Source organism: Mobula birostris, chromosome 2 (genome assembly GCF_030028105.1).
Source record: "Mobula birostris isolate sMobBir1 chromosome 2, sMobBir1.hap1, whole genome shotgun sequence".
Classification (NCBI taxonomy): Eukaryota; Metazoa; Chordata; class Chondrichthyes; order Myliobatiformes; family Myliobatidae; genus Mobula; species Mobula birostris.
The window spans coordinates 84245249-84259213 of NC_092371.1; the positions used below are offsets into that span (position 1 = coordinate 84245249).

The following is a 13965-nucleotide window of genomic DNA, read 5'->3' on the forward strand; positions in this document are numbered from 1 at the left end:
GAGCCATTGGAGTGTTGTGCAGTAGTATCCATAACAGAGAAGGAAATAAGGTAATAAGAAGAGTCACAGCCGAGAGATGTCACCCCAGTGCTAAGCATGATAGATTGATGAGCGTGCCAGGGAGAAACAGTGGCAGACAAATGGAAGGCAATTACGATTCTGGGCATAAAACGAGAATGTCAAAGGGAGGTTTACATCTAAAGCACTGGGGAACCAAGAAAATAAAACTAACAGCTAGACTGAGTAAATTCAAAGCTACACTTTTGGATTTTAGAACTTTATGGCTAATGATCAAGTCACAAGATGGACTTTATCCCTCCTCCCACACCCACCCACCTTCACCTGGTCTCAATCATCACTAGTCAGCTTGTATTCCTCCTTTTAGAAAAAAGGTACAAACAGAGGGAACAACTGTTGACAGTTCAGTTGTCTCCTCAGACTGTCTGGTGTGTTGTGTACCATTTACATCTTTAAACACAAATACAAGCCAGCATAGCTATTGGAGCAGTTCAGTTCCACTAACATTTTGAAAGTTGTAAGATGTGTCTGGCCTATCATTACAATCAACTGATACTGTTTTTGAACTAAGAAACCTTGTAACACTCTTTAACTAGCAGTATGGTAGAAGTTCCAGTTGCCAGGGTCACACATCCTGCACACCAAATGTAGTAAACTAGCAAAGCTGTTGTATTTCTTTGAAGTAGTAACAAGCAGCACAGACAAAGGAGAATTGTTTGATGTTGTGTACTTAGATTTTCAGAGGCCTTTGACAAGATGCCACATAAAGCTGCTTAACAAGCCTCAAGCCCATGGTATTACAGGAGAGATTCTAGCATGGAGAAAGCAGTGGCTAATTGGCAGGAGGCAAAGAGTGGTAATAAAGGGACCCTTTTCCGACAGTCACTAGTGGTGTTCCACAGGGCTTGTGTTATTCTTTTTATGTTAGATGTCAATGATTTGGAATGATAGAATTGATGGTTTTGTTGCAAAGTTTGCAGACGATCTGAAGATTGATGGAGGGGCAGGTAGTTCTGAGGAAGTAGAAAGGCTCCAGAAGGACAGACTGATTAGGAGAATGGGCAAATAAATGGCAACTGGAATACAGTGTCGGGAAGCATACAGTCATGCACTTTGGTAGAAGAACTGAAAGGGTTGACTATTTGCTAAATGGAGAGAAAATTCCAAAAAAACTGAGACACAAAGGAACCTGAGTGTCCTTGTGCAGGACTCCCTAAAGGTTAATTTACAGGATGAGGAAGGCAAAGGCAATGTTAGCATTAATTTCAAGAGCACTTGATATAAAAAGAAGGATGTACTGTTGAAACTTTATAAAGCACTGGTGAGGCCTCAGATGGAATACTGAGGGCAAGTTTGGGCCCCTTATCTTAGAAAGGTAGAGCTGAAACTGGAGAGCATTAAAAGGAGATTCACGAAAACGGTTTAAGGATTAAATAGCTTGTCATAAGAAGAGCGTCTACTGACTCTGGGCCTGTATTCACTAGAATTCAGAAGAATGAGGGGTGACCTCATTGAAATCTATCGAATGGTGGAAGATCCTGATAGAGTGGTTGTGAAAAGGATGTTTCCTGTGGTGGGAGAGTCTAAGACTAGAGGACACAGAATAGAATCTAACTGGGTGGCAGGGTGGAAAGAAGAGGAGGTGTGAGGTGCTCTTTTTCTCACTAGCCTGCATGTCTCCCTTGGGTGAGGTGTAGCAGCTGCTTAGCCTTTCCCCTCTGATCAGGATGATGAGAAGCTGGTGCACATCACAAGTCCTGGTTATGCGACCACTGATGCCAGGCAGACAATCTTTGAAGAATATTGATAATAACTGGTGTCACCCGTCTTGTAAAAACACAGTCCAGAAGGAGGAAATGGCAAAAAATTTCTGTAGAAAAACTTGCCAAGAATAACCATGGTCAAAGACCATGATCGCCCACGTCACACAACAAGGCGCATAATGATGATAATGAATCTTTAACCTTTCCACTAAATAACTTACCAAAAAGTTAGCAAATTGTGGATAAGAGTTATTACAGATACAAATGGACGATTTCATTGAATGACCACAAACACAAAACACATACTACCCCTAACTGTTCTGTGCACTGCAGCTGGTTTTATTTTCATCAGAGAAGCGGCGAGCTTAAAAGGGCACCATTGGAGGAGGTAATGGGACAGAGCAGAATGCTGAGACACACTAATTGTTGTTAACTGAAGGACAGGGTCTTTCCCCCACCCAGAGGTATTTTATAGGGCCCTTAGCATTGTCAGGGATCCCTCTCAACCGTCTGATAATCTCTTTGATCCCCAACCATTAGGCAGGAGGTACTGTGGCATTAGGACAAGGACTGTAAGAATGGGAAACAGCTACTTCTCTCCTGGCTGTGAGACTACCAAACTCCCTGCAACCTGGGTCTCATCGTTTATTAAGTACAAATACCATTAAACTGTTTAATTTTAAATTGTGTCAAAAATGCACCTTATGCTAAATGTCAATCATCTGGAATACATTTGATTATTTTATTATTTGTGGTAATATTACTTTGTGTTGAAGTGTGTGAACTGTATGTATTGTGCTGTGCACCTTGGTCCGGAGGAATGTTGTTTTGTTTGGCTGTATACATGTGTGCAGTTGAATGACAACAAACTTGAACAACAAAGGGATCAGTCATTAGCTTCGATCATTCCTTCAAGCTGATTAAAATCTCTGAATTCAGTCAACATTTTCAGTAAAAATAGCCTGGAGTGTATTGCAGACTCAAAGGGCTAGAGTTTCAATATTTTGGTCAAGCTTCCAATAACAGAGAGAGCTCATTAAGATTTGTACCTTTCCTCCAGTTAATTAATCAATTACACATTTATTAAGATACACTCTTACCTTGTACCCAACTCAGCCAATAAAAATGCCAGGAGATGTTTAGGTTGACGATGTAACCTAGAAACAGAAGGGGGAAAATTGCGATGTTAGTTGCAAATCTTATTTCTACACTAAAACAAGTTAATTTTAAACACTAAGGTAATAAAACATTATCTTTGGTAAGTGGGTAACATTTCTGCGGCAAAGTGACAAGGAACAATTGTGCTCCCCCAAAAATTATTGCAAAATTCAGATAAGAGGAACTCTGCCATGGATGGTTCCAACCCTAGCTGTGAGGCTCCATCACTGTATTACCTTCTAAATTATGTATTGCATTGAACTGCTGCTGCTAAGTTAACAAATTTCACGACACATGCCGGTGATAATAAACCTGATTCTGACTCTGAGGGGAAGAAGGTTGAGCATGGGACTAGCAACCCCCATCCTGTTAAAAACCAGAGCTACAAAAAAAAACCAACAGAAACTCCAAAGACCTCATCCTTGGGAGAGGAAGGATACACCGAGTAGATGGGCTACACCTGGAGACGTGAAAGACTGGCACAGGACAGAGGAGTCTGCAGAACTACTGCCGGTGGCCTATGCCCAGTAGGGGCAATGGGGTTTAAGTAACAGTTAACAGGACCTATAAAAAAAGAGAAGCATGTAACAATATTGATATGCAACATCATAATTATTCCATAGTTTGCTTTTGTTTAAAGTCTGAAGAGCACACACTCACCAAAGCCTCAATAGTAAAAAAAGATAAACAGCTTCAAGTTCCTAGGTGTCAATATTTCTAAGAATTTATCACAGGCCCAATACTATAAAGAAGGCACACCAGCAGCTCTATTTCATTTTTATTAATGACCTGGATGTGGAGGTAGAAGGGTGGGTTGGCAAGTTTGCAGACGACACAAAGGTTGGTGGTGTTGTGGATAGTGTAGAGGATTGTCAAAGATTGCAGAGAGACATTGATAGGATGCAGACGTGGGCTGAGAAGTGGCAGACGGAGTTCAACCCAGAGAAGTGTGAGGTGGTACACTTTGGAAGGACAAACTCCAAGGCAGAGTACAAAGTAAATGGCAGGATACTTGGTAGTGTGGAGGAGTAGAGGGATCTGGGGTACATATCCATAGATCCCTGAAAGTTGCCTCACGGGTGGATAGGGTAGTTAAGAAAGCTTATTGGGTGTTAGCTTTCATAAGTCGAGGGATAGAGTTTAAGAGTCATGATGCAGCTCTATAAAACTCTGGTTAGGCCACACTTTGAGTACTGTGTCCAGTTCTGGTCGCCTCACTATAGGAAGGATGTGGAAGCATTGGAAAGGGTACAGAGGAGATTTACCAGGATGCTGCCTGGTTTAGAGAGTATGGATGATGATCAGAGATTAAGGGAGCTAGGCCTTTACTCTTTGGAGAGGAGGAGGATGAGAGGAGACATGATAGAGGTGTACAAGATAATAAGAGGAATAGAAAGAGTGGATAGCCAGCGCCTCTTCCCCAGGGCACCACTGCTCAGTACAAGAGGACATGGCTTTAAGATAAGGGATGGGAAATTCAAGGGGGATATTAGAAGAAGGTTTTTAACTCAGAGAGTGGTTGGTGCGTGGAATGCACCGCCTGAGTCAGTGGTGGAGGCAGATACACTAATGAAGTTTAAGAGACTACTAGACAGGTATATGGAGGAATTTAAGGTGGGGGCTTATATGGGAGGCAGGGTTTGAGGGTCGGCACAACATTGTGAGCCGAAGGGCCTGTACTGTGCTGTACTATTCTACTACAAGTTTGATGAGAATTGGTATACCGTCACTCTTGCAAATTTCTGCAGATGTATGTTGGAGAGCATCCTGACAGGTTGTATCACAGTCTGGTAAGCAGGCTCCAATGCATAGGATCGCAAGAGATTGCAGAGAGTTGTAGACTCAGCCAGATCCATCACAGGCACAAACCACCCCATCCTCCACCATCAGATTTCCGAATGGTCCATGAACCCATGAACACTACTACTTCATTATTTTGTTCTCTTTTTACACTATTTATATTTTGTATTGTAACATAGCACTATATTGCACTATATTGCACTATACTGCCAACACAAAACAGCAACCTTCACCGTGTACTGCTTCTACTAAAAAGAAACAAATTTCACGAGGTAATAAACCTGATTCGGAGCAGGCTTGACAGACCAGATGGCCTACTCGAGCTATTTCTTATGCTCTTGTGTAATACTTCAAGAAAATAACAAGAGAATTGAAAAAAATTGTTTTGCTATTAATGTTTCTGCATTTATCATTTAATCAACCCTATTACCAGTGTCATACTTAAACAAAAACAGCTGATGATACCTTGGAGAGATAGAAACACAAAACTCTGAATTAAATAACCGTTCAGGCTTAAAGTTCCCTGTGATTACAGCTGTTTTATATTTTATAATAGTTCTTAAAAGGTTTACCTCTGGCTTAACTTCCAGTAATATCTGGGAACTAATTGTTTTCAATTATTTCATTTTCTGTTCTTTTAAATGATAAAAAATAATCTTGATCATAAGACATTTTTGATATTGTTACTAACGAAGTATTGTAACAGATTTATAAGAGATTCTGCAGATACTGGAAATCCAGAGTAACACACACAAAATGCTGTAGGAACTCAGCAGGTCAGCCAGAACTTATGGAGAGGAATAAACCACCATAATTTCGGGTTGAGGCACTTCATCGGGACTTGAGGAAAATCACCAGCATCTGGCTTCTTCCCTCTTCTTCTCCAGTCCTGAGTAGGTGTTTCAGATGGCGCTGCGGATGGCTGCCACGGTACTGCACTCTCTGGTACTGTAGCTGTTTTTTCTGATTTGCCCTGTCTCCTGCGATTCCCCTCTGATTACATACAGCCGAGAGGAACTTCTAAAGATTAGTGAATCTGCCACCAACTGTTCTCCACCGTTTATGGATAGTTTTACGGAGGTGTTGGTTCGAGGTGCTGCAGCAGCTCTGACTGGTCTGTGCGCGAGACGCCGTAGAGGGAAGCGAGCCGGCGCACTCGTTAAACTGAGACGGCGGGGATCTCGATCTCCACTCCTGTCGACTCACCTGGCAAATGTCCGTTCTCTTCTCAACAAGATGAACGAACTGCTGCAACTCAATAAAACTCGCGGCCACTTTTCCAGATCCGCCGCTTTGTGCTTTACTGAAACTTGGCTGGGTGACAACATCCCAGGCAACTCGCTACAACTTCCGGGATTCCAACTCTTCCGAGCGGACCGAGATGCGGGACTCTCAGGGAAAGGGAGAGGAGGTGGAATCTGTTTCTACATAAATGAAGTTTGGTGCACGGAGGTCACGGTGTTAGGAAAACCATGCAGTCCACATCTAGAGACAATTCTTATAAACTGTAGACCATTTTATTCACCGCGGAAGTTCTCCTCATTTATTCTGGTCGGCGCCTACATTCCACCTCAGGCCTGCGTCAGGGAGGCGCTACAACACCTGGCTGACCAGATAACTGATGTGGAGAACAAACATCCAGTCTTCTTGCTCATTGTTCCTGGTGATTTTAACGGAGCAAATCTTGGCTGCCAATTACCAAAATTTAGACAACATATTAAGGGTCCCACCAGGGACACTAACATACTAGACCACTGCTACACGACAATAAAGGATACGTATCGCTCCGTTACACGGGCGGCATTGGGACTCTCCGACCACTGCCTGGTTCACCTTCTCCCGATATACAGGCAGAAACTAAGATCGGTTAAGCCCGGTGTCAGGACAGTCAGGAGATGGACCAACAAGTCAAAGCTGGAACTTCAGGCCTGTTCCAACTGCACGGATTGGAGTGTCTTTGAGGCTGCAGCTACAAATCTTCATGATCTGTCTGACATCGTGACCTCATACATCAGTTTTGTGAAGACATGTGCATCCCAACAAAAACCTTCTGCACATTCAACAACAACATGCCCTGGTTCACATCACAACTCAGGCAGCTTCGTCGGGAAAAGGAGGAGGCGTACAGAAGAGGGGACAGGATTCTGTACAAGTGAGCCAGGAACACACTGACAAGGGAGAATAAGGCAGCGAAGAAGCGCTACATTGGAAAACTGCAAAACAGGTTTTCAGACAACAACCCAGTGTCAGTGTGGAAGGGGCTCCAAGAGATCACCAACTACAAGACACCATTCCCCCAGGTTGTGGAGAACCATCAACTGGCTGACGATCTGAACAAGTTTTATTGTAGATTCGACACCTTCATTCCCCCCAGCCAAAACACAGACCTATCTGCAACCCCCATCATCCCGACATCTCAATATCCGCTTTCTCACCCCACATTACAAAAACTGCTCCCCCTACCCGCCTTCACTTCAACCCTCTTGTACCTGCACTCAGGATCTGTGAGAGGGAGGTGAGTCAGCTGTTCCGGAGGCAGAAGACTAGGAAAGTACCAGGCCCAGATGGCATGTCGCCCTCCTGCCTGAAGACCTGCACTGATCAGCTGGCCCCCATCTACACACGGATCTTCAACAGATCACTCGAGCTGTGTGAAGTCCCTCATTGCTTCAAGCGCTCCATTATCATTCCAGTCCCTAAGAAACCCACTATCAAGGGACTAAATGACTACAGGCCCGTTGCCTTGACATCTGTGGTCATGAAGTCCTTTGACAGACGAGTGTTGGCTCACCTGAAGGACATCACAGGCCCCCTGCTGGACCCCCTGCAGTTTGCTTATCGGGCAAATAGGTCAGTGGATGATGCAGTCAACATGGGACTGCATTACATACTACAACACCTCGACAACCCAGGAACTTCTGCGAGGGTCCTGTCAGTTGACTTCAGCTTGGCGTTCAACACCATCGTCCCAGAAATCCTCCAGTCCAAACTCACCCAGCTCACTGTCTCCCTTGCCATCTGTCAGTGGATCACAAGCTTCCTGACTGACAGGGTGCAGCAAGTGAGGCTGGGGAGCATCATTTCTAGCACCCGGACAATCAGTACCAGTGCTCCCCAGGGATGTGTGCTCTCCCCACTGCTCTTCTCCCTTTACACTAATGACTGTACCTCACAGGATCCATCTGTTAAACTCCTGAAGTTTGCAGACACCACAACTGTTATTGGCCTTATCCGAGACGATGATGAGTCTGCATACAGACGGGTGGTGGAACGGCTGGCCCTCTGGTGTGGTCAGAACAATCTGGAGCTAAATACGCTCAAGACTGTGGAGATGACAGTGGACTTCAGGAGGAGCCCCCCACTCACTATACTCAACAGTATTGTGTCTGCTGTGGAGGCCTTCAGGTTTCTGGGTGTCACAATCTCCCAGGACCAGAAGTGGACACCCATCGTGGACACTCTTATCAAAAAGGCTCAGCAGAGTTTGTATTTCCTATGTCAACTAAGGAAGTAGAACCTGCCTCAGGAGCTGCTGATTCAATTCTATTCAGGAATAATCCAGTCTGTTCTCTGTTCGTCCATCACTGTCTGGTTTGGATCAGCTACCAAACAAGATAAGAATAGACTCCAAAGAACCGTCAGGGCTGCAGAAAGGATTATTGGTGTGAAGCTGCCCTCGATCCAGGACTTATATACATCCAGAGTCAGGAAGCGAGCAAGCAGCATCATTGTAGACCCATCACACCCTGGACATCACCTGTTCCAACTCCTTCCTTCTGGTAGGCGCTTTAGATCACTGTATGCCAGGACAAATAGGTACAAGAACTGTTTCTTTCCATATGCCATCAGTCTTATGAACACTTGAATTTTAGTCTATTATAAACCAAGTCCACCTGTACATACACAGGTGTACCTCATTGTATATAGTTCACAGTTATTTGCACTATTGTTTTGTTTGCTTGATTCTGTACAGCGAGAGCTCAGGGAAATCGGCATCAAATTCCCTGTATGTGTCCACATACTTGGCGATAATAAAGGATTCTGATTCTGATCCCTCTCCATAATGTTGCTGGACCTGCTGAGTTTCTCCAGCATTTTGTGCGCGCTACTCTGGATTTCCAGCATCTGCAGAATCTCTTATCTGTGTATTCAAAGATTCAAAGTACATTTACAGGCAGTCCCTGAGTTACAAACATCCGACTTACGAACAACTCATACTTACGAATGGCCTGCCACAAAGCCTATTATATTGAAAATTCGAGTTAAATACAATGGTGCGTAGAAACAAACGCATGCACTAATACCAGATTGCCTGTTCCGACTGACGTGCAAATCCGACTTAAAGATGGACTCAGGAACAGAACTCGTTCATAACCCAGAGGCTGCCTGTATTATCAAATTATGTATACAGAATACAACTCTGAGATTTGTCCTCCTACAGGTAGCCATGAAAAGACACCATGGCACCTATTCAAGAAAATATCAAACACCCAATGTGCAAAAAGAACAAAGAGTATAAACTGAAAAGCAAGCGAACAACACACAGAATATCACACATCAAACCAATAGTATTCCATTTAATTTAGTTCAGCACCACACTGCTAGCAGGCTGCATGCAGAGCCATTCTTCACCAAAGCATTCCAGTCTGAATCGATCAAATTGTTCAAAAGTAGTAAAATAAATGAGCAATCAGAATCCAGAAATGCATGCACCATGAACCTCAACATCCCACAAAATGAGTCCACAGCCACGCTAATCAATCCTCGCACAAAGAACCAAAGCCTCCTGCACTTTTCTCCCACAGCAGCTAGCGAGACGGAGAGAAAGACCAGTCACACGCAGGCACACGCGCCAAACACCCGCCCGTCCTCCACGACTTCAACCTTGCTGAACACGTCAATTGGAGAGAAATAATAGAGTCGATGACGGGTTCATGTCTTGTCTCCAAGATGCACACTCTGCTCCAAACCTCATCGAACTCCCTCAGAGTCAGCAGAGCGTCAAATCACGCAATCAGTTCCCAAAACACATCGAAATGTAACTCACAGGTTCTAATTGCACACAGCTTAGTAGAATTATACTTGAAAGAAGAAATGAAGTAGTTTTGTGAACTGCCTGCATGACATCGCCATTGGTTACATGGTTTACTGGTGCCATCTTGCCTAATTACAAGATATTTTATAACTACTGGGTATCTCAATCTTTCGAACTGATTATCGCATTTTGAAGTCAAAGTCACTATTTTAACAAATCAGCCAATCTCTGAATAACAGGCTTCCACACACAGCAATAAGATAGTAACCCACATTTTGTGTGAAGTGAAATCTGTTACACACTCTGGCCAGGCAGATCATATTGCCTTTCTTCAATTTTCATCCTTCAAAAGAGAGCTCTGCACACAATCCCAGATTCTGGCATACAGTTGCGAGAAAAAGTTTGTGAACCCTTTGCAATTACCTGGTTTTCTGCATTAACTACTCAAAATGTGGTCTAATCTTTAAGTCACAATAATAGACAAACACAATCTGCCTAAATTAATAACACTCAAACAATTGTACTTCTCATCAATACTGAATACACCAATTAAACATCACAATCTAGCTTTATAAAAATATTTGAACCTCTGGGGTAATGCCTTCTACAAAAGCAATTTGGAGTCAGGTGTTCCAATCAATGAGATGAGTTTGGAGGTGCGCCCTGCCCTATTAAAAAAACACTGCTTGATCTGCTGAGTATCGCCTGTATTTTCTGCTCTTATTTCATATATTCAGCATCTCCAGTTTTTCTTGATTTCCAAATTGCAATTGACACAGACAATTTTGTTCCCTTATAGATGCGTTCATAGATTAGTTGCCAATTACCTGGATTTCTGGATACACTAGGCAAGCTCTTAGCTTTGACTGGAACTGCTGAATTTACAATTATGTTCAATGCTGCTTCCTCCCATGGTAGGAAGAGTCAGCCTACAATTTTTCTTCTTTCAGTAAAATGCCTTGGAAAATTTAAAAGATATGACATAGTAGTTAAATATTTCCCAGTCTTTCCATTGTAATTCATAAGAAAAAGAGATGCCAGGAATCCAAAGCAACACACAAAATGCGAAGGAACTCAGGTCAGGCAATATCTACAGAGGGGAATATATAGTTGACATTTCGGACCAAGGACATCTACATCAGGACTGGACAAAAAGAGGAGGAAGAAGCCAGAATAAGGTGGGGGGAGGGGAAAGAATACAAGTTGGCATGTGATAGGTGAGAAGCTGGGAGGGAGAGGTGGAAGAGGTAAAGGGTTGAGAAAAAAAGAATTTGATAGAAGAGGACAGTGGACATGAGAGAAAAGGAAGGAGGCAGCACACCAGAGGGAGGGGACGATCAGGTGAGGAGAGTGCTTTCCCCCTTCCTTTTCATCGTATTGAAGGGTCCCCTGATGGAACGTTGATTGTTTATTTACCCTCCATAGATGCCGCCTGACACGGTGAGCTCCTCCAGTGTTGCTCTGGTTATGCAACTGCAATGTTTTCAGTCCCTTGAGAGTTTTAAGCAGAAAAGCTTGCTTCACCTGCATAGCAATAGTGGGGAGATTTTAGTAATGCTACACAACCCCAATATTGACAAACTAATAGGAGTATTAAGATTTGTAATGAGGCAGACAAAATAAAACATGTCCCTTTAATTTTCAGTGCTGGTAGCACTTGCTTTATTTGTCTGAGGCAGAAATCCAATGTAGATTCCAGATGCATTAACCGGAGCTCCAGCTGGTTGGCAGCAGTTTATGGGGCATGCTTCATCGAATTATTACCATAAAAAATTGTCAGAAGTTTTCACTTCCTATATTGGCAGCATACAGGACATTTCTGGGCAAAACTCTCCTTCAATCATCTTTAAAAACGCAAACACGAGGAATTCTGCAGATGCTGGAATTCCAAGCAACACACATAAAAGTTGCTGGTGAACGCAACAGGCCAGGCAGCACCTCTAGGAAAAGGTACAGTCGACGTTTCGGGCCGGGACCCTTCCTTCGTCAGGACTGAAGGGTCCCGGCCCGAAACGTCGACTGTACCTCTTCTTACAGATGCTGCCTGGCCAGCTGCATTCACCAGTAACTTTTGTGTGTGTTGCTTCAATCATCTTTTATTGCTTTGAATTTGAAGCTAGTGCGAGCAGGGGAAAAAAACTCAGCACCCCTTACGCCAACAAAGAAAAAATGTAAAGGCACGTGTAGACTGGGCAGGGACGAGAAGAGCCTGCTACTAAATGATTCCTTTGAAGATGGCTGGAAGAATTGATCTGATATGGTAACTGGAGTGTATTGTGCCTGGTCAGGAAGTATCAATGCACAGAACAGAATAGTCTACAGAAAGTGGTGAATGCAGTCCATTCCATCACAGCCAAAGCCTTCACCACAATTGAGCACATCTACAAGGAGCACTGACACAAGGCAGCATCCATCAGCATCAAAGACCCCCCCCCCCCCCCCATCATCCAGGTCATGCTCTCCTCTCACTATTACCATCAGGCAGGAGGTACAGGAGTCATAGGTTCCACACCACCAAGTTCAGGAACTTCAAGGATATTCAAGTGGCTAATTTCACTCACCTCAACTCTGAACTAATTCCACAACCTACAGACTCACTTCAAGGACTCTACAACTCATGTCCTCAGTATTATTTATTCATTTTTTATTTGCATGATTTGTCTTTTTTCACATACTGGCTGTTTTTCAGCCATTGTTTCTGTATAGTTTTTCATAAATTCTATTTATTTTCCTGTGAATGCCAGCAAGAAAAAAGGTGCAAAAGTCCAAGGCAGATATATAGAGCTAGGATGCCTAAGACATTATGTTGTACTGTTTATTATGTCTTTCCAGTTACCAAATAACTCTGAATCCTACTGAACTAATACAAAGCTAAGTACCTTTATTTCTATTTCCCAACCACTATCCTAATTTAACCAATATACAGTACTGTGCAAGAAGTCTTAGGCACCCTAGTTATATGCATACGCCTGAGACTTTTGCACAGTATTGTATGTGGTGACACACATGAACTTTGATAACACATTTACTTTGAACTTTAAAGTCCCGGATTAAATACTCTGTAACTTGGTACATCAGCCAGAACAGAGATGCTAGAACTAGCCACAAAGCTATTAAGCCAAGGAGAAAGAATGCAATGATTCTGCTGAAAAACAATGATCCACTTCCTACAATATCATCAACTTCAAGAATCACACCTTCCAGAGCCTCGTGATTTGAGTGTTAACAACTTCCCTCTGAGCACCAGTATAGGACCATACCTTCAATCAACAAGCTTCAAGTGTTAAAGAAGAGGGCTCAACAATACTGATAAAGGACCACTTAGCATTGGTATCAGAATAGATATATTATTGTCACATGTACAAAGATACTATAAAAGACCATAAAACATGGGAGTAGAATTAGGCCATTCAGCCCATCGAGTCTGCTCCACCAATACAGTGAAAAGCTTGTCTTGCATATTGTTTACTGAGATCAGTTCATTACAGAGTATTGAGCTAGAATAAGGTAAAATAATGCAGAATAAAGTGTAAAAGCTAAACTTCGTTCTGCATCATTACCGTTGACCTTATTTGAGCTCAATGCACTGTGTAATGATCTGATCCATATGAACAAGAAAGCACAGTGCAATAAACTAAATGCAAAATCATAACAAGCTAGATTGTGAGGACAAGAGTCTATTCAATCGTCTGATAACAGTGGGGTAGAAGCTATCCTTAAGCCTGGTGCTTTCAGACTTTTGTACCTTCTGTCCGATAGGAGAAGAATGAAGAGAGAATGTCCAGAATGGATGGAGTCTGTTAGAGTGATTTTTGGGTTGAGGTCATTTCCATTTAGCAAATGGCTCCGGCTACCAGTCTTTTGTTCCTTGAAAATGTATTGTGGATTTAATTTGGAACAATGCATTCCCAGAAGCTGTGAATCCCAGTCCACAGACCTGCTGGCATCTGTGGGATGGATGTGAATCAGAAGGTGTGAAGTTTGTATGCAGCTTCATACTTTGTAAATATGGATTGTCCTTTGCGGTCAGAAAATAAATATTGGGCCAGCAGACATTTCCACCGAAAGCATCTCCATATGAATCCTGCTGTACCTTGTTTTGTCAAATAAAGAAGCTGCTTTCTACCCACCAGTAACTGTCTCCTGTGATTTCATTCACGCAACAACAGGGTCTTTGATTACGCTGCCTGC

The 13965-nt window shown here is 43.0% G+C and overlaps 1 protein-coding gene across 1 annotated transcript in view; it reads right to left on the bottom strand.

Moving 5' to 3' along the window:
- Nucleotides 1–13965, bottom strand: part of eif2s2 (eukaryotic translation initiation factor 2, subunit 2 beta) — a 71762-nt gene that overhangs the window by 9751 nt on the left and 48046 nt on the right. Inside the window, exon 7 of the mRNA XM_072244188.1 lies at nucleotides 2882–2938. Coding sequence (XP_072100289.1) covers nucleotides 2882–2938 — 57 coding nt within the window. The remainder of the gene's footprint in view (nucleotides 1–2881; nucleotides 2939–13965) is intronic.